Source organism: Lemur catta, chromosome 3 (genome assembly GCF_020740605.2).
Source record: "Lemur catta isolate mLemCat1 chromosome 3, mLemCat1.pri, whole genome shotgun sequence".
NCBI classification, from domain to species: Eukaryota; Metazoa; Chordata; class Mammalia; order Primates; family Lemuridae; genus Lemur; species Lemur catta.
Genome location: NC_059130.1, coordinates 20,667,228 through 20,694,355, shown reverse-complemented (window position 1 = coordinate 20,694,355; position 27,128 = coordinate 20,667,228). Strand labels below are relative to the sequence as shown.

General features: G+C 36.9%; 1 protein-coding gene across 1 annotated transcript in view; it reads right to left on the bottom strand.

The window, feature by feature from the left end:
- Positions 1-25,326, bottom strand: part of MAN1A2 (mannosidase alpha class 1A member 2) — a 172,951-nt gene extending 147,625 nt beyond the window's left edge. Inside the window, exon 1 of the mRNA XM_045546919.1 lies at positions 24,237-25,326. Coding sequence (XP_045402875.1) covers positions 24,237-24,535 — 299 coding nt within the window. The 5' untranslated portion in view covers positions 24,536-25,326. The remainder of the gene's footprint in view (positions 1-24,236) is intronic.
- Between the last annotated feature and the right edge of the window lie 1,802 nt (positions 25,327-27,128).

Below are 27,128 nucleotides of genomic sequence, written 5' to 3'. Positions count from 1 at the left end.
TTTCTTATTTTTAAAAAAAACTACCCAAATGAACCAAGAAGTAGGTTTAATAGTCTATAGCTCGTATCTTTTAAAGAAGCGGAATATGTTAAAAACCTTTCCACAAAGTAAATTCAGGTTCAGACGATTTCACTGGTGAATTCTACCTAGCATTTAAGTAAAAATTAATACCAGTTCTATGGAAATGCTTCAGGACACTGAGGGAAAAACACCTCCAAACTCATTTCACAAGGCCCAACATTACCCCGATACCAAAACCAGACAAATACAACAATAAATAAAATTAGAGACTAATATCCCTCATGAACACAGAAAATTCTTCTAGGATTAAAAAAAGAAAAATATGTAATGACCAAGTGATGTTTAACATCCAAAAATCAAACAGTGTAACTTACTGTATTGATAGACTTAAAAAGAAAGACCCAATGATCATCTCAATAGATGCTGAAAAAGCGTTTGACAAAATCCAATATCCATTCCGGATAAAAACTCTCAGCAAACTAGGAATGCAAGGGAACTTCCTAATCTGATAAAAGGCATCTATCAAAAACCTACAGCTGATATCATACTTAATGGTGAAAGACTTAATAGGGAAGGCTATTAGGAAGGGCGGGCTGGAACTCTTGGGCACAAGCTGAAGTTGTGCCCCATAGGCAGCAGAATTCTTCTTGCTGGGGAAAGCCTCAATTCTGCCCTTAAGGCCTTTCATCTGATTGAATCAAATCCACCCAGATTATCTAGGATAATCTCCCTTAATTAAAACCAACTGATTATGGATTTTAATCACATCTTTACAGCAATACCTGATTAGTGTTTGATTGAATAGTTGATAACATACTAAGATCAAGAACAAGGGAAGGATGCCCACTCTCACCACTTCTATTCAACAATGTGTTGGAGGTTCTAGCCAATGTAACAGGGCAAGAGAAAAAAAAAGGCAAGCAGATGAGAAAGAAAGACAGAAATCTGTATTTATTTACAGACAACACAACCATGTGAAAATTCTGTGGAATCTACAAAAAAAAAGCCACAAAATATCAGGTTTGAAAGATTGCTGGATACAAAGTCAATATTCACAAACCATATACAAAGAACAAAAAGCAAATTTTTTAAAAATGACACTTATAATAACAAAAAAATGAATTACGTTAGGAACAAATTTGAAAAAAGACATGCAAGACCTGTACAGTGAGAACTACAAAACATAGCTAAAAGAAATTATAAATAATCCAAATAAGTGAGAAGATATACCATGTTCATGACTCAGAACGCTCAATATTGCTAAGATATCAAGTCTCCCCAGATTGATCTATAGATTCAATGAAATCCCAACAAAATTCTCAGTAGGCTTTTACAGAAAAATTAAAAAGTTGACTTTAAATTTATACAGAAATGTGAAAAATCTAGACTATTCAAACAACTTTGAAAAAAAGAAACAAAAGTAGAGAAAGACTATATGATTTCAAGACTTATAATGTTACAACAATGAGGACAGTGTGGTACTGCCATAAAAATGCACAATTAAATAACAAAACAGAACAAGAGTACAAAAACAGACTCATACATATGTGGTCACCTGATTTTTAACAAAGACACAAAGGAAGTCAAGGGAAAAAGTAGTCTTCTTCTGCACAAATGGTATTAAGACAACTAAATATCCAAAGGATATAATACTATGTGCAATTCACAATGGAAATTGTCTTCTCCAAGAGTGTATTCTGACCTCAAAAACAAAAAGGAACCGAAAAAGAATTGTTCCAATCTGGGATCCACAGAGGGCTAAGACTCCCTGGATGATAGAGATCCTTGAGATATTTTGCATATTTCAAAAGTCTAATGAAAATCTTACATATACTTAGGCTATATTCTACAGACTAATTTTTAAGTATATCAGCCAACTCTACTTATATGGTCTGTATGGGCCGAGAAACTTGAAACCTATGTGATCTGGAACAAGTTAAATTCTATGCCCTCCTCTCCTCAGCTGTAAAAGTTAGTATCTACTATATATTAATAGAATTGAATGTCAAATGCCTTGACTTCTGAAGAGTGTCTATTTTGCATTTAATGAGACAGTTTCACTCTGGGGCAAGGACACATTCTTCATCTACCTCTAGCAACTAGCAATTAATGTTTACTGAAATGATCAATATCAGTTCTCCTCTCTACCTCTTTAAGTTAGAAATATATTAAGATTGGTAATACTGGTTCTTTACTGCTTTTATGACTCTCTGATCAAGCTGTGTACACTTTTTCTGTTAAAATGGAAAAACAAATATTATCCTCTTTTCTCTAAACAGTGGAGTCCTGATTCCTAGTATGTCAAGCAATCCCTATTTAAACTAAGGACCCAGCCTCCCTTACCAGCCCTCATTTCCTGCCATCCCAAAATATACCCTAGGCTCCAGCTTCTGACCATCCCCTAAACATATTCTGCAATTTTATACCTTTCAGACTACGTACATGGTAACCTCTCCCCTGGAATCTCCTTTATTTCTCTCCTTCCTGATGAGTTCACAGGGTCATTCTTCAAAACTCCACTCACATGTTACCACTATCCAACATTCTCCAGATTTTCCCATAGCCCTTTATTATATATAAATCTTATTTTCATATTTATCATTTTTCTGTGAGCCCTTCAGCTCTTGAGTATCTTACTCTGCATATCGCCAGTGTTTGAAACACAGTACTCAACTATTTAATTAATAAATGAATGAATGATCACATGGAGAGCCACTTAATTCTCATCATATGTCAGACTCTATTAATATAGGTTTGTTACCTACGTTGACAAAACCATTTCATCCTCCTTATTATATATGCAGCACTGTATAACTTTTCTGTTTCCTTCCTGATCATTTTAATTGTTGTTTCTCTCATGTGTCTTGTTTTTAATCAAGCAAATTTTTACCAATTATTTTCAAGAAGAAAAACAATGTTTTTGTCAATGCACTTCTCTTCCCTCAGGCTTCCCTATAGCCTTAGATTAAAATCTAATCCGTGATAATGCAGACACAGGAATAGTTGAACCATATTTATAAAAACTCATTATAAAACAAATATTATAAGACCTCTAAGTTGTTTTGTTGTAGTTTAAAAACACATAATGAAAAAAAATACTAAAAATCACTACCCCAGCATACAGATTCTAAATAAAATAAAGCCTGGCACTCCTATAATGAATCAGAAACTAAAAAAGATATAAAACCCAAATGAAAAAGATGAAACTATCATGCACATAGTAACTCCTTCCTCTTTCTTTTGACTTCAATATCTTATGAGACTTTTGGTGTATTCTTTATCTTACAGAGTGATTCGCTATTATAAATAGTCCTATTTATTGACATCTTGAAGTATAAAGGATAAAAGTTGTAGTGGATTATCATTGTAAAGATCCTCTCCCAAAAATTCATGTATTTTCATCAAAAGTTACCATTAAAATGAGAGGAGGCACAGTGGCTCATGACTGTAATCCCAGCTACTTAGGAGGCTGAGACAGGAGGATCACTTGAGCCCAGGAGTTCAAGACCAGCCTGGGCAAGACCTAGAGATCCTGTCTCTAAATTAATTAATTAATAATAAATACATAAATAAACAAGAGAAGAAAACAAGAGAAGCCAGGGAGAGCACTGATATACCAGGTTACTGATTACAAGAAATCATCATCAGTTCAAAATAAAAAGTCATTTTAGGTCATCTGTCAAGATATGAAAAGAATTTATTTTAAATGTTATTTTTTAAAAGGTTTTATTAAGCTATTTACTATGTTACTGTGGAGTAAAATATTACTCATTCAGTCTTTAGGCCCAGAGCTGCTTTTAGCACTATAAGCATTTTTATCAAGTCCTCACTGCCTACATAGACATACGGCAGTAAGAACTAACTAATAAAATTCTTGTAGCCATCTCTCCTTATTACAGATAATTTCTCAAAGCTCTGCCATCCCACTCTCTGGCTTTGAACCTACCCTCTCTCTTCATGTTTTTCTAAATTGTCTTATTGGCTCATATCCTCCTTCTCTGTCTAGCCTCTCCAACTGACAGCTTGTTTCTGAGGTCTGCCTAGATTTATCTTATTGTTTCTAAGACATTATCTCTCAGACTGCCCCTTTTATGGACTGAATGTTTGTGTTCCCCCAAAATTCACGTTGGATCCCTAACGCCCAAATGATGGTATTTGGAGATGGGGACTTTGGGAGGTAATCAGGACTAGATTAGGTCATGAGGGTGGGGCCTTATGAGAAGAGCTGATTTTTCTCTTTCTCTCTCTACATGCATGCACTGAGGAAAGGCCATGTGGGGACACAGTAAGAAGATGGCAGTCTTCAAGCCTGCAAGAAAGCCCTCACCAGGAAACGAACTGGCCACACCTTGATCTCAGACCTCTCAGCTTCCAGAACTGTAAGAAATAATATCTGTTCTTTAAACCATCCAGTCTGTGGTATTTTGTTAAGGCCAACCAAGCAAACTAACACAGCCCCCTACCCTGAGCTTCAAGCCGTGCAGCCCAAAAACTAACGGCACATTTCTAAACCCATACTTTTACATTTAAAACTACCTTTTATGTTGTTTTAAATTCACTCCATTTGAGTTACTAGACCTAGTGATGTGGAATGATTTGCATCAGTCATGTAAGACAGTGATAAGGCAGCTGTAGGGTCTGTCCCCACAGATACCAAGAGCCACACACTGCCAGCACCACCTGATTCAAATCCTAACAATCTCTGCCATTCACACTTAAATCAACTACTTTGATTAGAATCACAACTACTGGCTACACAAAGACTGCTGATAAAAGCCAGGACCCAAGTAGTGAGAAGTACTTTTATTCTGTAAAAGTCTTTTTAAAGGAAGACTAATAAGAAATTAAGAATACGGATTTGGATTGAGGCCGGATTTTTATCATTATTGTGATAAAATACATAACAAAATTTACCACCATTTTACACTTGCACAAGCAATACACAAGAGTTCCAATTTCTCTACATTCTCATCAACATTTGTTATTTTGGTTTTTTGGTAATAGCCATTCCAATGGGTATAAAGTGGTATCTTATTATGGTTTTGACTTACATTTCCCTAATGATTAGTGATGTTGAGCATCTTTTTATGTGCTTATTGGCCATTTGTACAACATCTTTGGAGAAATATCTTGCAAGTTCTTCGCCCACTTTTTAACCAGGTTGTTTGTCTTTTTGCTTTTGAGTTATACAAGTTCTTTATATATTCTACATAACAATACTTTATTAAATATAAAATTTGCAAATATTTTCTCCCATTCTATGGGTTGCCTTTTCATTCTATTGATATTCTATTGATAGTGTCCTTTGATACATAAAGGTTTCTAATTTTAATGAAATTAAACATCTATTTTTTCTTTTGTTGTCTGTTTTTGTGTCATATCCAATAAATTACAAATCCAGTGTCATGAAGCTTTTCCCTCATGTTTTCTTCTAAGAGTTTTATAGCTTTAGCTCATATATTTAGGTCTCTGACCCATTTTTAGTTAATTTTTATATATAATGTTGGAGCCAGACATTAAAAAAAAATTTTATTTTACCTTGAAAGAAATCAAGTCTCTGGAACTAAAGAAAGGGAACAGCAAAGCAAGGAAGTGAGAAATAATGCTCAAGCCAGAGGGTGCAGACAGTGAAGCAAAGGAGGCCAGTAATAACTTGTAGCCCCTCATCAAGATGATTCACATAACCTAATGTTTCTCAGATTCACTACTAGCATTATGAGGAGGATAATTCAATTCTCTGTTGTGTAAAACCACCAGGGCACTACGGGATGTTTAGTATACCTGGCCCCCATCCACTAACCACCAACAGTGCCCTCACTCCCATCATTCTGACAACCAAAAAATGCCCCCATGTTTCCAAGCACCCTCTGAGGGAGAAGTACTGACCCCTGTTATAAACTCCTGAACAGAAAGTGCTAAAAAGGTACAGTTTAGAAAATCTATTTATATCTATATTTCCAAATAGCACAGCACAAGTAAGAACTTCATCCCCTTGTTTTATTACAAGTCACTGTAATAAAACTTAAGGTTCTTTTCAGTTTGCTTTATGTTTCTTAAGCTGCAAAAACATTCAGGAATTCATTAGTATATTGGTAGCAGAATCCCTTCTCTTCCTACAAAAGCCAGAAAGTTTAAGATACTTAATCTTCCTAACGTCTAGCAGCAGGGGCAAGGGTCTATCACCTATGCGTAGACAATCAGATGCTCTGGCTGGAACTATCTACTTGAAGCAAGTGATGTAAAGAAACAAGGACTCAATTTCAGAAATCACTCCAGAAGCAGAAGCATCCAGTATCCAGAGGTAGCAATGCCATAACCAGAGCTCAGTGATCAGCAGCACTGACAGTGGTATCCTAACCATTCCTTAACCTTCACTGTGGATCTGTATACCTGGCTTCATTTAATGCCTATTTTCTAAACCTAGTTCTCCAGAGTTTAATTCTGAAAGCAACCCAATATCCTTCCAATAAATATCTTTTTTGCACACGTTATACAATTGGTTTCTATTATCTGTATCCAAGATTCCTCTCTAGCAATTCTTTGTAATACAAACAGAAAAGTATTCCAGGAATAAGACCTTTAACTCACCGCCTCTCAATTCTTGCTAAGGCAATTCAAACAATGTAGAATGGAAAACCTTGACCCACCAACACCATTGAAAAATAGAAAAGCACCCCACCTCCGTGCTTAAAATTCTAAGTTACTCTGAATTTGGGGTAGATGAGAACAAGGTGGAATGCAGGAAGGCAGTCAATCACCCCATAATTACCATTTATTATTACACATTCAGATAGAAGGCACTTTCAGGAATCTGAGAAGAGACCTGGGACCTAGCAAGGCACTCACTTATATAGCCTGCTCTCCTGCAGGGCTATTCCCATGCCTGAGTTAAGAAATGGTATACTCTCCAGCACAGGCTAAGAGGGCCTGCCTTCCTCACTCCTGGAAGGGGCCCTCCTGCTGCTCATCTACCTGGAGGAAAACTATCACCTGAAGACACTACAAGTCATAACATTCTACAAGGCTCTCCTGAGAAAAGGCCATTCCAACAGACATCCATTTTGCCTGAGGTGAGTTGTTGTCTCTAATTCTACAAACAAGAATTCAACTCCATTTCTACAAGGAAGAGGTCCCTCATAGGCTGCTCCACTTAACTGCTCATTGAGACCTAATCAAAGTCCATACACTAAAAAAGGAGGAAGCCAGACAGCATCAGTGAGTAAACCAAAATCCTCAATTCTAAATCTATTCTTCTATACAATTCCAAATCCAATCTTCTACACTCCATGCTTCATGATGATGGGGTTTAAACTCTGTAAATTACATCTTCCATTTTTCAGCGGGTTTCCTATTAGGTTCCACCAGTAGGAAGCACTAAAGGGAGATTTGAAAGCACAACGATGGCATCTTAATAATCGGACTCTAAAATACTTATGGAAGTCAATTCATCAAGAAGATATAACAATTACAAGCATATATACACCAAACAACAGAACCCCAAAATATATGAAGCAAGCACTGTCAGGACTGAAGGAAAAAATAGACAATTTGAAAATAATAGAGATTTCAATACCCCATTTTTAATAATGGCTAAAACATCTAGAAAGAAAATCCATAAAGAAAGAGAAGACTTAAACAACACTATAAAACAACTAGACCTAACAAACATATGTAGAATACTACCCAATAACAGCAGAATACACATTCTTCTCAAGTGCACATGGAACATTATCCAGGACAGACCATATTTTAGGCCACAAAATAAATCTCAATAAACTAAAAGAGATTAAATCATACAAAGTACATTTTCTGACCAAAATGAAATGAAGTTAGAAATCAATATTAGAAGGGAACTGAAAACTCTTAAATATGTGGAAATTAAACAACACATTCTTCACATAACTGATGGGTTGAAGAAGAAATCACATGAGAAATTAGAAAATACCTAGAGATGAATGAAAAAAAAAAAAACACACAACATACCCAAACTTATGGGATACAACAAAAGCAGTGCTCAGAGGGAAATTCGCAGTAGCGAATGCCTACATTTAAAAGATCTCAAATCATAATGTAACTTTACAACTTAAGGAATTAGAAAAAGAAGAGCAAACTAAACCCAAAACCTGCAGAAGAGAAAAAAACAATAAAAATTAGAGTAGTGATAAATAAAACAGAGAATAATAAACAATGGAAAGAATCAAGGAAACTAAAAGTTGCTTCTTTGACAAGATCAACAAAATTGATAAACCTTTAGCTAGATGACAAAGAAAAAAAGCCACAGAAGATGCAAATAACTGAAATCCGAAATGAAAATGGAGACATTGCTGCCAATCTTACAGAAAATAAAAAGGATTAAAACAGATTATGAAAATTTTACAACAAATTAGATAATCTAGATGAAGTGAAATTCCTAGAAACACACAAATTACAAATTACTGACTCAAGTAAAAATACAAAATCTGGATAGAACTATGAGAGGTAAGAAGACTGAATCAGCAATCAAAAAGCTCCAGAGCCAGATGGCTTCATTGGTGAATTCTACCAAACATTGAAAGAATTAACACCAATCCCTTTCAAACTCTTCTAAAAAAATAAGAAGACAGAACACTTTCTAACTCATTCTATGAGGCTTGTATTACATCTTGATAGCAAAGCCACCCACAGACATCACAAGAAACCTATGTACCAATATTCTTTATAAATATGGATGCAAAATCCTCAACAAAAACAAAAAAACAAAAAAGGTTAAAAAATGCCTGACATAGTGGTGTATGCCTGTAATCCTCAGCTACCTCAGTAGGCTGAGGTAAAAGGATCACTTGAGCCCAGGAGTTTAAGACTAGCCTAGGCAACATAGTGAGAGCCTGTCTCAAGAAAAAAAAAAAAAAAAATCCTCAAAAAAAAGTACTAGCAAACTGAATCCAACAGTACAGTGAAAGGAATATACACATGAGCAAGTGGACTTTATCCCAGAAATGCAGGAATGGGTCAACATAAGCAAATCAATCAATATAATACATCATATTAATAGAATGAAGGGAATAAGACATATGATCATCTCAATTGATGCAAAAGAAAATCATTTGACAAAATGTAATACCCTTTTATAATAAATATACGCAACAAATTAGGAATACAAGGAACTTCCTTGACATGATAAAGGTTATTTATGAAAAATCCACAACTAATGTCATACTCAATGGTGAAAGACCAAAAGCTTTCCCCGTAAGATCAGTAATAAGACAAAGATGCCCACTTTCACCACTGCTACTCAACACTGTACTGCAAGTTCTAGCCAGAACAATTATGCAAGAAAAAGAAATAAAAGGCATCCAAATTGGGAAGAAGTAAAACTACCTCTATTCACAGATGACAGGATCCTATATATATGGAAAATCCCAAAGAATACACAAAATGACTACTAGAGCTAATAAGTGAATTCAGCAAAGTTGCAGGATACATCAACACTCAAAAAATCAGTTGTGTTTCTATATACCAGATATAAAAAAATCAAAAAAGAAAATTAAGAGAACAATTGCCTTTATAATACCACACAAAAGAATAAAATACCTATGAATAAATTTAACAAAGGAGGTGAAACACTTGTACACTGAAAACTACAAATATTGCTGAAAGAAATTAAAGAAGACCTAAAAAATAGAAAGATATTCCCTGGTCATGGATTGGAAGACATAATATTGTTAAGATGACAATAGTACCAGAAGCAATCTACAGATTCAACATAAGCCCTGCCAAAATTCCAAAAGCCGTTTTTGCAGAAATTGAAAAGCTAATTCTTCAAATTCATAAGGAATCACCAGTGGCCCCCAAATAGCCAAAACAATATTGAAAAAGAATAACAAAGCCAGAATACTTACACTCCCCAAATTTAAAATTTATTACAAAGCTACAATAATCAAATTAGTGTATACTGGCATTAGGACAGACATATAAACAAATGGAATAGAACTAAGAGTCCAGAAATAAACCGATACATCTATAGCTAATTGATTTTTAACAAGGGTGTCAATACCATTCAATGGGGCAAAAAATAATCTCTCAACTAATGGTGCTGGGACAACCAGATAACCACACACAAAATAATTAATTTGCACCTCTATCTTGCTCCATACACAAAAATTAATTCAACGTGAATCAATAACCTAATCAACCAAAATCATAATGCTTAAAAAAGGGGGAGTAGCCTTCATGACCTTGGATTTGGCAATGAATTCTTAGATATGACACCAAAAGCACAAGCAACAAAAGAAAGCAAATAAATTGGACTTCATCAAAACTAAAACCTACAGAAAAGGAAAAAATATGTGCAAACCATGCATCTGATAAGGGTCTGGTGTCCAGAAGACATAAAGAACTCTTAGGACTGAACAACAAACACAAACCACCTGATTTAAAAAATGGACAACCTGGATGGACATTTCTCCAAAAAAGATATATGACTGGCCAGCAAGCACATGAAAAAATGTTCATCATCATTAGTCATTATGAAAATGCAAATCAAAACCACAATGAGACACCACTTTACACCTACTAGGTTGGATATAATCAATTTTTTAAAAAATAATAGTAAGTGTTATAGAGGATAGAAACAAATCAGAATCTTCATACACTGCTGGTGAAAATGTAAAGTGGTTCAGCTGCTGTAGAAAACAGTTTGGCAGTTCCTCAAAGGGTTACACACAGAATTATCAAAAGACCCAGCAATTCCACTCCTAGCTCCACTCCACTCCACCAAAGAGAACTGAAAACAGGTACTCAAACAAATATATGCACATACATTTACAGTTACACTATTCACAATACCCAAAAGGTGGAAACAACTCAAATGTCCATCAGCAGATGAATACATAAACAAACCATATATATGCAAACAATAAAATGTTATTCAGCCATAAAAAGGAATAAAATATTAATGTATGTTACAATGTGAATGAACCTCAAAAACATGGTTAAGTGAAAGAACCCAGACACAAAAGGTCTCATGTTGTATGATTCTATTTATATGAAATATGGAGAATATGTAAATCTATCAAGCCAGAAAGCAGCTTGTTGGTTGTCAGTGGCTTGGGAGGGGCAGGAGAAGCAAGCAGGAAAGGGAGTAACTCCTCAATAGGTATGGGGATTTCTTTTTGAGGTAATAGAGATGTTTTCAAACTAGACAGAGGTGATGGCTGGATGATATTGTGAATGTACTAAATGCTATTAAGTGATCACATTAAAATGGTTAATTTTATGTTAAGCAAATTTTACCTGAATAAAAACCTAATATTTAATGTAAGAGCTTAGAATCAAGAAGGGCAAACAGAAGAGTGATGTAGAAGAACACATACTACCTATTATCAAAACTTATCTAAAGTTACACTTATCAAAACCACATGCTATTCCAACAGAAATACACAAAAGTACCAAGAGAACAGAAGAGAGAAATCATAAACAAATCTGTGAATATATGAAAACTCTTATATGGCAGAGATGGCAATACAAATCCATGGGAAAGGAAAAACTCTTCAGTAAGTAACACAGGGACAACTGGGCACCCATATAGAACAACATAAATTCAGTCCCTACCTCATCACACACAAAAATCAATACCAAATAAATCCCTAGATGTGAAAAACAAAACTTTAAAACTATCAGAACTGAAAATACAAAAGACTATAACTTCAGGGTAGAAAGTTTTCCCTACACAAAACCCAAAACACAAGACCATAAAAAAAAAAAATTGACAATTTTAACTATATTAAAATTTAAAACTTCTGTAAAACCAAAAACATCAAAAACAAAAGGTACACATAGCAAGAAGAAATGTCCAATGCATGTAACTAACAAAGAATTCATCCATAATACGTAAATAATTTCTACAAATGAATAACAAAAAGACAACCCAAAACACAAATCGACAAAAAATGCAAACAAGCAACTCAAAGACTAAGAAACCCACACAACCAATAAATATGCTTTAAAAAAAAATATTTCACCTCACTAGTAATCAGGGAAATACACATTAAAATTGGCATCAGGTTGGCAAAGAGTTTTACAAGTATAACAATACCATTGTTTGTGAAGATGCAGGTGGGAGTATAAACTGGTACAACCACTTCAGAGGTTGTTAGCAACAAAATTTGGGATCAATGATACACACACCCTATAAACTGGTAATTCTAAGTTTTTACCTTGAAGAAAAACACATGTGCCCAAGAACACATGTACTGAATGTTTTTGTTGCCCCCTAAAAAAAGGAATTAACCAAAAAAAATCAGCAAGGGAATATATAAATAATTTGAGGTTTAATCATACAATGTTAAGTAGATAGTATAATTGAACCAGAGCCCAAAACATCAACATATACAAATTATAAAAATAATGTTGAGAAAAAAAAACTTACAGAAAAATATATGCTTAAGAACATACAAAACTATACATTATTTATATCAACAAACACATTATGTTATGGAAATATACCTGTGTACTGAGAATGACAATGTCTAACTCAGAATAGAAGTTTACCTCAAGAAGATGGTAATCTTCAACTAAAATAAGAAAATGTTAAGATTTGACAAAGCTAAATAGTGGGTACACTGACATTCACTAATATTACCTGTTAAGACTTTTTATGTATGCTTACAACATTTTTTTAATGGACTCTACTGTGGTTTGGATGCTTATAACTTTTGAAACAAGAATGATACAAAAGATTTAACCTACCAGTTATTAAAACACAGTATTACAAAATTATGAAATTAAAATAGTGTGGTGGTTTGGTGAGTAAACAGAAAGATCCACAGGAGCTATAAAACAAAATTCTGTATATATTGGGATATATCATTTATTTAACTAATCCCCTGTCGACAGACATTTGGGTAATTTATAGTATGTCATGTTAAAGCTTATAGCTTCAGGGGATATTCTTGATTTCTTTGTGCACTGATGCAAGGATTTCCCAAAGATAAGTTCCTAGAAGAACTGCTGAATCAAAGAATATGCACTTTAAATTAGTTGATACACCTAAACTGCTCTTCATGAAAATTCTATTAATTTACATTTACACAAACACTGCGCAAGAAGAGCTAGCTGCTCAATGTTCACCTTACCCCAGGTGTTATCAATCTTTTTAAGTGGAGGAAAAATATTTAGGTCATATAAAGGAAAATGTTTATTAATGGTATCACAAATTAATAGAGAATAATTCATTTATTATTATATACATAACAGATATACACCAAACACACATAAACTTCATATCAGATACTACCTTACTACCAAGTAATTTTAAAAAGTTATGTATGGATATATAATTTTATAAATGTATAAATATAACCATATATAGCTATATGTAAATATTTATATGTATATACAGCTATCTATGAATATAGTCATCCCTTAGTATCCATGAGGAACTGGTTCCAGGACCCCCTACAGATACCACAATCCATGAATGCTCAAGTCCCTTATATAAAATGGTGTAGTATTTGCATATAACCTACACACGTCTTCTCCTATACTTTAAATCATCTCTAGATTACTTATAATACCTAATACACTGTAAATGCTATGTAAACAGTGGTTATACTGTATCGTTTAGGGAATAATGACCAAAAAAGAGTCTGTACATGTTCAGTACAGATGCAACCATCCTTTTTTACTTTTTCTGAATATTTTCAATCTGTAGTTGGTTGAATACACAGATGCAGAACCCATGGATACAGAGTGCTGACTGTACAATTGTGCCAGATCTCAATTTAGCACAATGCTTGGCATATTTTTTCAGATCCCAGGGCCTGGTCTGGATCAAAAAAGATTAAGAATATTTGCCTCCTATTTTCAGCTAACCCAGTCTATATACCTGAAATGCATAAATTAATGATATCATTGCATATTAGAAAAAACCAAAAATGAGGAAAGATAAGCAATAACTTACCTATACTGTCAAAGAAATGCCTATGACCTAAATGCCTATATCAGAACCTCACATAGGTGGGAAGGTATCTCTAAGATCCCTAGAATTTGGCTCCAAAGGTAACATATGCTTTAAGAATGATGTTAAGATTTGAATTTCTCAGTAGTGTCCATGGTCAAAATTAATCTTCTATCATATTCTCCAATAATCTACAATACTTAGCATAATGCTTGATACATAATACTCAAAAATACTTGCTGCATAAATGAATGTGACCAGTATTTTTTAATGTATCAATATCACTAAGAAGAGGCCAAAAGATCTACATAAGTAACAGAGGTTGATGACATAATACGTAAATATAAAAAATGTCAAAAGGAAAAGCAATGCCTTCATTGTTCCTTCATAGTCTCCAGATTACCTCATTTCCTTTTTTTTCTTATCTATTTGAATAACTTGTCCTAAAAGTTCTTGTTAAGATATAGAGAACAGAAGAGAACATTTTCAGTGGCATCTCTCAATATTAAGGCTAGGAAATTATAGTCTTAAAGAAAACTGTGCCTCAGGAGTAATAAGATAAAGCCTTCATAGGGTCTGAGGCCTCAATATCAAGGACTCTGTTTAATACAAAATCTATCCTAAAGTCTTAGATAACAAATGAAGAGGTGTGATTGTTAACTGAGCTCAAAAATAATACCTGAAAACACTTTCGTAAATATACCCACCATTACCTTCAGACTGGCATGTAAAATGCTCAGTAAATTACACTTTTAAAAGAGTGAGAAATGAGTATATAAAACAGTCATTTCATTCATTTTTTCATTTTTAAATTGGTATAGATTTCATTACATAATCATATAAATTGTACAAATAAACTGTAGTCATTCTTAAAATAATTTTTAAACTCCTAATCTTTATATGCAAAAATGATACTAATTCCTATTTAGAAAACTACACTTCATCTTCACAGTATTTGTAATGTCTGAACTAAATTACTGCATACTCTTTAGTTCCCTACTTCATAAAATTGCTTGTATTTCATATGCATGAGCTAGAAGGAATCTTTAAAGATTCAATCAATTCCCTCATCCCATAAATAAGGACATCAAGGTGCAAAAAAGTTAAAGAGCTTATCTAAATACACTTCAACAAGCAAGGACAACACTAAAACTAAAGCCCCTATCTCTGAACTTTTAAATATACAATGATTCCTTCCTTCTGGGACCATATAAAAGTCCAAGACAGAGCAATGGACAGAATGCCCTTTTTCTTTATTATAAAGAGATTTTTCTTTATGATAAATCCTAAAACCCAATCTGAAAATAAATCTCCAGAGCAGACTTCATTACAACCATATTCTAACAGGAAAAAAGTTCCAGCAAAAAGTCTATGGCATTCAAAATAAACTTTTCCGACAGAATCTGTGCAATTAGAAAAAATAAAAGTAGCAAAATGATTTTTCTAACCAAGGAATATGTGGAGTCAGTTTAAACCACAGTTAATATTTTTATAATTTTCAAACAGTAGTGAACATAACATTTGCCCAGTTAAAAATCAATTAAATTAATGTTTACCATGTAAACTACTGATTTCTAGAAGACACTTAGCTTCTGTGTTACCAACTTCCAACTTCAGGGATGATCTAAATTTCATACTATCCATATCTATAAAAATGAGATGATGAATACCTAATTTATAGATCCGATGTAAAAATTAAAGAAAATTAAATATATAAAAACACTCATCATATATTCTCTATTGTTTTCTTCCGTTTGTCCTAAACAAGGAGAAATTCAATGTAGGACATACAAAATACTTTAGATACATTTAAAGGAATAAGTATGTTCCAGATAGGGCCAATATGATACATCCCCAACTTTTTTATTATTTTTTATAAAGAGCCTTTATTAAAGACTGTATCCTTGTCAGTTTAAGACAAAATTCCTCCTACTTTTGTATCTTATCTCTCTTTTTTTTTTTTTTTTTTTTTTTTTTTTTGAGACAGAGTCTCGCTCTGTTGCCCGGGCTAGAGTGAGTGCCGTGGCATCAGCCTGGCTCACAGCAACCTCAGACTCCTGGGCTTAAGCTATCCTACTGCCTCAGCCTCCCGAGTAGCTGGGACTACAGGCATGAGCCACCATGCCCGGCTAATTTTTTGTATATATATTTTTAGTTGGCCAGATAATTTCTTTCTATTTTTAGTAGAGACGGGGTCTCACTCTTGCTCAGGCTGGTCTCGAACTCCTGACCTCGAGCGATCCACCTGCCTCGGCCTCCCAGAGCTAGGATTACAGGCGTGAGCCACCGCGCCCGGCCAGTATCTTATCTCTCAATACTTCCACATAGTTTATTTATACCTTCTCTTGTAGAATTTGTCACCTTGCCATAGACAATATTTATTCAACAGAATACACTTTTATTAAGGACCAAATGTACTTCAACCATTGGACATACAAAGACAAATAAAATACAGTCATTTGTCATCTTCCATTGAAAGAGGCAGATGAGTAAGGAACTGACTGTAAAACACAGTCAATATGCAATCATAGACAATACATAAGAAAGGCTAAAAAAAAAAAAAGACTACCTAATGGCAGGGGAGGTAAGGGAGGGAGTCTACGTGTGATGTTATGGTTTAGATGTGTGTCCCAAAGTTCATGTGTTGGAAACTTAATCCCCAATGCAATGGTGCTGAGAGGCAAGGTTCTGCCTTTATGAATGGATTAATGCCATTATTACAAGATGAATTCCTGATAGAAAGACGAGCTCACCCCTTCCCTCTTGCTCTCTCTCCTGCATTCTCTTGCCCTTCCACCATGGGATAACACAGCCAGAAGGCCCTCACAAGATGCCAGCACCATACTCTTCGACTTCTCAACCTCTAGAACCATGAGCCTAGTAAATTTCTATTGCTTATAAATTACTCAGTCTGTGATATTCTAACAACACAAAATGGACTAAGACATGTGGATTTTGGGTATCTCACCTGTTAATAAGTAAAATAATATTAACAAGAACCCTGAAGAGCAAAAATACTATTACAAAATAACATTAAATGAAAATAACTCCAAGTAATTCAAATACAGATTTACAATAGTGATGACAGAAAATAAAATCTTAAACTACATATTATGGAGGCCAAATAGCCTACATAAATCTATGTTAATATTTTAGAAGGAACATTCTAAGATTGTGTGTTTGATACTTTAATAAGAAAGCCCAAAAGAAATATTAAAAAATAAGAGAAAATAAACATTTTCTCTGGAAATCTTTTTATAAAACCCATGAGAAATTTTATAAGGGCTATTACAGCTTTTAAAGCAAATAAACTGAGCTTGAACAAATTTATTTCCTTGAAACATTTAACAACCTCCAGTAAACACTGTTCACCTATTATGGGCATTGTGCATTATGTTGAGACAGGGAACTGACAGGCACTGCTTCAGGCATTGCTTTAGCCGTTGTTTAATTGTATAGGCATTGTATAACTGAAGTCTAGAAACTTTGTTTTGAGCTACCCTGATCAAAACAAGATGGAGGCAGGACAATTCCAACCAGCTAGAACCAAGATGGCAGAGAAACTGACCACTTCTTGACCTTACAGCTACATTATACACTTCATTACCATAAAACTTTCCAAAAAAAACCTCCCACTCCCATCATGCACCTGACGCCATGACACTTCCTGCTTGACCACATTTAATCAAAAGGAAGGTGTCACTCTAATTCCAGGAAAACACCACCCCTTTCTAAGAAATAACATGAATATTCCTCCCCTTGTTTAGCCCATAATTAAGCCATTGTTAAAACAGAGGGGCAATGGTTCTCCTGCAGGGAGAACTAGCCTCTGCTCTGTCTGTGGAGAAGACTCTCTATACTTTCTGAATAAATCTCACTTTCACTTTACACTGTCAGCTCACTCCTGAATTCTTTCTTGTACGAAGCCAAGGACCCACTTGGACTTCAAGTGATTCCCAGCACTGGGAGTCACTTCTTGTGTCAGTATCATCTTCTGATCTCTAACACTCATTGAACAACATGAAAATCAGGACTTAACACCTTGGCATTCTGCATTTTAACCATTCCATACTGCTACTCTTCATTTTTGAGAAGAATGAAAAATATACTAATATGTTCAGTGATTGTGTAATGCTTGCCTATAAAAGCAAAGTCACTGTTATTTTGTTTCAGATCAAAATTAGACTTTAAACAAGTATACAAAATATCATCTAGTGAGCAGCCCCCAAATAAAGCCTCTTCTAAATTACAATAATACCTATGAAAGGCAGAGAAACTGATAAAAACACAAGACTATCAAAAAAATAAGAGCCATCCAGAAGCTAATGTCAGAACCTAAAAGAACTCTTTAATAACTTATAATCTAAATTTGACATACTCAAGCCTTACTTCATGAAACAAACAATGCCCAAACTACCACCCTACCCTAACTGTAGCTTATCTCAGAGATCCAACGATCTGCCCCAACGACAAAATGGGAACAAGACCTCCATGCAGTCAGATCACTGTTTATCCTTTCCACAGTTACTTACCTTATTATCTAACTACCTACATTTTGTCAGAGAGCAACTGTTGCATTTGTGCAAGCTAAGCTGGATAAACAACTTCATTCTGGGTGGTGAGGAACAAGAAAAAAAGAATCTCAGTGAGTTTCCATACTGCCAAGTGTGCTCTGAATTTGGGAATTATATAAAAACCTACTCCAGCACCAAACAGTTGAGACTACTAATGATGCTATCAGTAGAACAGAGGAAACTAGACTGAGAGCTGTACAGATCATCAACTAAAGAGCTAAAAATGGTATTCACTCAATATATAAGGAGCCCAAAAAAAACAAAAGGAACAAAGGCATCTACACCAGTTTGATGTTGGCAAATGTCAACGTCAAGTATAAACAGACCTTATATAATGATTCACAACTGAGTAAAGGAAAGTGGGAAAAACAACCATGAGCCAGTGAAGAGAAATATAAGTGAAATGAAACATCCAGGAGATTTATTAGAGCAGTGGTCCCCAACCTTCCTGGCACCAGAGACCGGTTTCATGGAAGACAATTTTTCCACGGACAGGGGTAGGGGAGTGTTGGAGGGGATTGGGGGAAGGCACTCAGGCGGTGATGTGAGCAAATGCAAGCCTAGAGTCTGTAAATACATATGAAGTTTCACTTGCTCACCTGCTGTTCACACTCACCTCCTGCTGTATGTCCCCTCTCCCCCCAGTTCCTAAGTTTCATGGAAGACAATTTTTCCATGGGGGCAGGGGGCGGAACTCAGGCAATGATGTGAGGTCCAGTTCTTAACAGGCCACTGCCAGGGGTTGGGGACCACAGTATTAGAGGATAAAACAAAGTGATCTCCCCCAAACAGGAGCAGAAAGCCCTAAGTGAAGAACAGGATAGAAAAAAAAAAGGGGGGGCATTAAAGAGGCATGAGATAAGGAAAAATGGCAAGAAAATTAAATTTGCTATGGTGAGATTTAAAATCGCTACTCTTGTAATAGAAAGCAAAACTGAAACAAAAAAAAACCACAAATAGTGACATGAAGAAATTGAGAAATTCTCACTAAAGCACATTTCAAACCAGGTTAGGCACACTTTGACTGCAACAGTGATATTTAACTAGTGGCTACCATATTGGCCAGCACAAGTATAGAGTGATTATGTCTAGTACAATGTCACACAACTAGTTCGTAGAACCAAGACGCAACTTTAGGCCCTTCTGATTCCAAAGCCTATATTCATTCCCTTTAAGGAAATTATCAAGAGGTAAATGCATACCTGGCCCTCATGTATTTAATTCAGACTAACAAAATCCTGTTCAGAGGATGAAATCTACAGCTGTTCAAATAAATGTTAAAAAAAAAAAAAAAAAAACGAAGCCCATTTATATAATGCCATTATATAAAACAAATATAAGTTTCAAAAAAAATGAAAAAAAGTAGATTTTTAATTACTTAGGTCTATTACACACACAAATTATGAACATGATACTTTATGTATATCAGTGTATATTTATAACATTCATTTATATTACAATCAATTCCTGTTTGGGGTACTTCAAAAGTCACAGATGCTAAAACATTATCATAATCAATGCCAAACTATACATTTTATGTCATTATCATCTAGAAGGTGTGTGTATATAAATAGATATTGTTTTAAAACTCTGGATTATTTATAAACTACTTAATAGAAGGGAATATACTGGTTTCACATGAAAATATACTAAATTCATGTAATATCAATTATATAAATTAAAGCATAAATTATCCAACAAGCCATGATTCTTGGGAAAAGTAAAGACAGAAAAAAGAAAAAGAACAACAACAACCAAAAAAAAAGAATAAAATAAATTAAATGTAGGCCAGGCGCGGTGGCTCACGCCTGTAAACCTAGCACTCTGGGAGGCTGAGGCCGGAGGACCGCTCAAGGTCAGGAGTTCAAGACCAGCCTGAGCAAGAGCGAGACCTCGTCTCTACCAAAAAGTAGAAAGAAATTATCTGGACAACTAAAAATATATATAGAAAAAATTAGCTGGGCATGGTGGTGCATGCCTGTAGTCCCAGCTACTTGGGAGGCTGAGGCAGTAGGATCGCTTAAGCCCAGGAGTTTGAGGTTGCCGTAAGCTAGGCTGATGCCACGGCACTCTAGCCAGGGCAAAAAGAGCAAGACTCTGTCTCAAAAAAAAAAAAAAAAAAAAAATTAAATATAGTGTATATTTCTTAGTAATCCATGGCCATTAAGAAGTTACCCTGGACTCCCTCATCCCTCTACCTTAGCCCCCATATTCAACCAACCATCATCATCTGTGAAGCTTAATAGTTTAACATCTCTTGAATCAACCACTCTTGTCCACTAATTTCTATCCTCCACTATCACCACTGTGATCTAAACAAATATCCTCTGTGACCTAGACCATTCTAACTTGTTACCCTCCTACTCCTCTCCACCCAAAAATCACTGCAACCAAAGTGATTATTTACATTTTTTAAAAATTTTAAATGATCATGTCATTCCCCCTGCTTTTATTAAAACCCTTCAATGTTTTCACATAGTTTGGTCTTAGGATAAAGACCAAAATACAGACTCCAGTGTTGCCATATTCTCTAATTTTTTAAGAGAAATCAGAAATCCAGACTTTTATGTGAAATCTCCTGATCTGTAAATGCTGACAACTAATTCAAACTTGTGTTAATAAAGGTAAGGAGGCCAAAAAAACTTGTATGCAGGCCAAATCTGACCTCTCATCTAGTCTCATTACCTAACTCCACAGAGCTGCTCTCTACATTTCTCAGACTCTCCATGATGATGTCACATTTTTTACCTTAGGGCTCTCACATGGGTTCTCTGCTTTGACTGCTTCTCCCTCCAAACCTCATCTCTACTTAATGATCTCCTTCCTACTCATTGTGTTTCTGAGCCATGCTTCCTCCATGAAGCGTTCCCCATTCCCACTGCTCCCTCCACCTGCACTCTACAGGCTAGGTCATCCCATTCATGGGATCAGACAGTATTGAGGACAACTTCATAACACTCATCACAACTCAAAATAAAATTATTTAGTTAATGTCCATCATCTTCTCCTAGAAGGTAAGCTGCATAAAATCAGAGCCTGACATAGCAGGCATGCAATATGTATTTCTTGCTAACTAGTTTGGTTATAAAATGTTTCTTTAGACAATAAGATTCTGGTGTACTTTTAAAATATTAATCAAACTTTACCTAACTTTTCAGAAACACAGGCAGTATTTAAAGCAAAGCAGATCTAGAATTGAAATATTCCATTATAATTTTAATTACTACTACTATCACCAATAATTGCTAACATTTATTGAGCATTTACTAATGCTAGGAACTATGTTGAGTGCTTTGCATGTGTTATCTCATTTAATACAACAAACTATAAAGTAGATGCCACTGTTGTACAGAGGAAGCAACTTAGGCACAGAGTTTAAAAATTAGCTCAAGATCACACATCAAATCAGTGGCAAACTAGGGTATGAATCCATGCAGTCTGACCCCAGTGTTTAAACACCAAAATACTACACTAACCTAATCCATTAATAATGACTTATTTTCCTTTACTTAAAGTAACATTCCTCATCCCCCTATCCTGTACCCTTAAATACACATACACACACACACAATTAAGATAAATTGTCAATTTGTATTTTCTAAACTAAGAAAGATTTTTTTTTACCCACGCCCAAAATAGGTATGATCTTAGTACCAACTAATTCTGTAAAAATGCTATCTTTAATATTTATACATTAATTTAATATTGTGTTTTCACATTTTAAACTTATACTGTATTCCTTGTTCAAAGTAAAAAAAACTTTATTACTACAATGTTTTCACGTACAAAAGCAACAAATAACACATTAAGCAAAGATAAAAATTAACTGACATAACCACAGATATATACAGAGATAACATAAAGATCTCTCACTATCTGAATTCTCAATTTCAAAACTCAGGAATCAAACAGATTCCAATAAATCCTCACGTTATCACTTGCTATCCAGGCTCTTACTATCCAAACTCAGAACTTGGCTCACTTACCACCCCCCTACAAGCCTTGCTATAAGAACTCAACAACCAATCTCTTACTCCAAATTCAGGAACCCAGTAGTTTTAGATAGCTAAATACACATGCATAAATATACATGGGCTACATAAATTTAAGAATTCTTTTTTAAATGATTTAAGCACACTTTTAAAAATGTGAATGAAATGCACATATCTCTATTTTCATTCAAATTTTATATTTTAACTCCATTTAACTCAGAATTTTTGTATGTAAATGTTTTTAAACTAGAATGTGACCATATTTCTTAAACTTTTAGTCCACACAAAATATTTTTTTTAAAAACTTGACAGATTACTATAATAATAGAATTAAATGTTTAATGCGTGGCTACTGTCAAAAAGCTCGGAGCCAGTCTTAAATAACACGTTTCTTCAAATATTCATCATAAATTGTGTACAAACACCATGGGAAATAAGGTTTTCAAGGAAAACTGTACTTTCAGTGTTAATTTTTCAGTAACATATTTCACAGATAATATCAGATTTTTCTTGAAGTCACAAAAAGCAAAAGAAAAGAAATCCAAGAGTATAGAAGTTGAAAATGGCAAAAATTCTAAAATAACTTAGATACAAAATAGTACAAAACAATATTAGAAGTAGCTACTCCATAAGGTTCAGCCAAAACAAGAACCAAGCAAGTAATGAATTAACTAAGAAAAAAATGAGTCCTCACTAAAGCAGCGCATTTTCCCAAGAATTTAACTTAAGCTCACCTTTGAACCTAAGGTTTTTCAAAAACTGTGTGCTTGATAGAGTTAAAATTACATCAGTTGAAAACTGAAATCAAGCATATGATTTTTTTTCACATACTCAAAAATTATTTTAAGAAATTGGGAAGAGAAGATAGGTTTGAGGAAAGTAAACTACTTCTCCAAACTCTTCTTTTGAGTAAAAATATACAAATGACTTAAAAGAATTTTAACGAGTGCCCCATTTTATCCTAATTTCGCGATACTCTCCCAAGAACTCCCTTCAGATTTGGTAATTTAGAAGAATGTGAACCCCTTGATGGACCAAATTCTAATAGTTACATCACACAGTCCATCTCTCACATTAAAAAAACAGCGAGCAAAATTTAATTTCAAAAAAATAACTAAATCTCGTCTACAAACCTCACAAAGTGAAATGACTTAGGATTTGATATCTTCAGCTTAATTGATTACCTATAGAGCACCAACAAAAAGAACAAAAATCAGGATATTTTCACATGTTAAGAAATGACAGGTATATTCTACCCATGTTTGTCATCCTAAAGAGCTAAGATTCACCACGAAGCTTCAACTACAAGCCAGAAAATGAGAGCCCTTTGAAAGAACAAACCCAAAGAAGCTGTCAAGATTGATTTCATATGGTGTCACAATGACTGAATGCAAGTCGTTCTTCATAATTACAGGTGCAAGCATATGTCACTATTTCTTTACATTATGTTTTCATACCTCCATTCCCAATTGTCCACATTAGACACAACTCTGAACACAAATGATTCTCTCATATAAAATGAACGAGCTGGACTTTAGTTGGGATTCTAGGAATCCTTCCAGTCTATAGTTCTACTCAGCCCTTTTAAATTACAACTCTTACCACGAATGAGAAAATTCCATGTTAGTGCAAAAAAAAAAAAGGCAGATTTGACGCAATAAATGTACCTTGTTCTGCCAAATATTAGTACCAGAACTTCTGAAATAAACAAACCTGTGTCTGTGTTCATCGGGTCCATGGATCAGGAAGACTCCAGAGTTTTTAGCCCCTTTAGCATCTACATGAGGAATTAACACATCTTCTAAACCCAGATCAAAGCGTTTGTGTTTTGAAGAGTCTGGAAGGAAAAAGAATGCCCCAAAACACAAGGTGATGAAGGCACTAAGAATAAGGAGAAGGATAAACTTCTCAGAAAGTCTCAAGGTAGCCCTGTGATGTGGGAAGGAGGGCGGACCCAGGTTCAGAGGTGGTATCCTACGTCCAGAGAGGGGCAGCAGGGCTGGGGTAGTCATCCTTTACGCTCTTGGGCAGAATACTTTATAAAGTTCTCATCTTACATCAAATGAACAATACATTGAATTGTCTTCAAAATCTTGGCAAAAATAGGGAAACTCAATTTCTCTCCTCTTAAAGGATTGTTGTGCTTTTTAAGAGGACACTTCTTCCACGCTCGTCCAATTACACTCAGAAACGGGTGTGTTCCTCCCAAACGATAACTAGTCTGTCCTGTGATATCTTCTTTGCCATTTGGCTTTCAGTGCCTCATTGGGTTATTACAAGTCCCCTCTTCATTCCTAGGGGCAAATCAGGCAAGCCACACTGCAGAGAAGCTGCAAGGTGGGTTCTTCCATTCCTGCATCTCAGTGCGATGCTCAAATGTGGTCTTCCGCCCCAAAAGGGAGCCTGGTGAGATCCAAGGAGTTGTAGACGGTTAATCTCCTCTTACTCTTCTATTCCAGAATCTTTTATCCTCAGAAGTGGAAAAATAAGGGTCTCCACGGAAGTCTGCACACAGGCAGGAAGGTCTCCCACCTCGCCGGGCAGCTGAAGCGGCGGTGCTGGGGGAAGTAGCAGGAAGGAGTTCTCGGCCGCCCGGCAGGCTCGGGCAGGGAGCTCCGACGCTGCCCACTCGACGGCTGGCGCGAAGGGCAGTCGCGTCCCACACACCGGAGCCCCGCAAGCCGCCGCGGCCGCCGCCGCTGTTGCTACCGCGCGGGTCTGTCAGGGAGCGGAACTTCCTCCTCCGGCGGCCACTGAGAAGCCCCGGCGTGTGCGGGGGAGGGAGGCGCAGCAGCCGCCCCCGCCCGGCTCCTCCCCCGCGCGGCCGCGGCCGGCTCAGTTAACCCCGGCGCCGGCTCCCACGGCGAGGCGGCCGCCGACCCCGCCGCTCCCGGCCGCAGCGGTCGGGCCCCCGCGCCTCCGCGGCGTGGGCAGAAGCCGAGCCGTGGCCCTCGCTCCGAGAGCCCCGGGCAGGCGCCTGCTCATTCCTCGCTCAGCCTTGGGACGGCGGGCGGCCCCGGGCGCACGGGAGCAGCCGCGCCTCGGGCGGGCAGAGGTCGGCTCCGTCTCCTTCCTGGCCGGCGGCCGCCGCGGGGGCCTCCTCCGCGCTGCCTCCGGCGGCTCGCGGCTCCTCGCCCTGGCGGCGGCGGCGGCTGCCGGGGAGGCAGCGCGCCCACGCGGCGCAGGGCTGCGGCCCGGTCTTCGTCACGGTCTTCGTCCCCTGCCTCCCTAGGCCTGCTGAGCGCAGAACAGCTGCCGCGCCGGTGCCCGTTGGGCGCACGCCTGAGAGGGAGCGGAGCGCGAAGGGGGACGGCGATGGCGCGCGGGCCGGCCTACCGGCCCCGACTCGCGAATGGGCGGCCCCGGGCGGCGGAGTGTGAGGTGCGCGCGCACGCGCCCGGCCCCGCCGGCGCCCCTCCCCCGCCCCGCCAGGCCGGCCCGCGCGCCTGGGCTCCAGCCTCCCGGAAGCGCCCCGCTCCCGCCGAGCCCGGCGTGCGGAGGGAGACGGTCGCCGGTCTGCGCTGCACTGAGAACTTCACCGACGCCGAGAGCTTTGCCACCGCCCTAAGTTAATGCGGCTGACCTGGCGTTTGGGCGAGAGGGGGCGAGAGCTCAGGTCGCCAAGGTTTCGCTCAAATTAAGGGTTACTGGAATTAACGGATTCTGATGGCTGAGGCTAACGTTTAATCTTGCTCTGTAGAAGTCTTGTCTTCTTTTATAGACCATCGGTCCCGAGGGTTCAGCAACAGGGTCTCTAACTTCCATGCAGCCCATGCGCACGTTGTTGGGCACCCGAGGCTCAACTAGTAGCGAGCGCGCCAGCCGTGTGCCAGGATCTGTGTTAAAAATAAAATGGCAACCTTGCCCTTTCAATTAGATTTTCTTTGTGAGGAATCTAGGTGGCCCCTATGTGACAGAAGCCTCCTCATTGTTCAGTTTCTGGAACATGTTCTACGTCATCTTCACATTCCTCACCACCAGCCCTCCCATAAAAGAGATAACAGGGGTGAGTTAGGAGGTGCTAAACCCAAAAAGACAGCAGTATTGTTTAAATTCTGACTTGAAAACAGTCTGAGTCAATTCTGTCATCCATAGTATTGGGAAGAACCATGTTGTGATTAAGCCAAAAAATTAACTTGCGATATATATATATATTCTTGCATCCGATTGACTTTCAGATTGTTTTTATTCTAATATTATCATTCCCTGTACACATCCTTATTCATGACTGGGAATTGAAAAGGAGGCCCTTAAATGGCAGAGTAAAAGCCAGCCTTAGATTAAAAATCAAGCAAAAAAGCCTCGTGTTCACTGGCACGATTCATAACTACATTCCAATATGCCAGTCTGCACTATTTCTAGAAGCTCTGCATATCTAACTATTCACCACATGACAAAAGAAGTCATTGTCATTGACCCTGTCTCACCAAATAAAACAGACAAAAATGTTAAGGGCACCTCTGATGAATTCACTGAGCCAGGCTGGCAGCAAAGAGTACCCAATCCAAAGTGGGATTTGTGTTGGACACTTATGAAGAGCAGATGTAAGAAACTTTCTGCTTTCCCAATGTGTCTTTATAAAATGTGCCAATTTTATGAATAAGG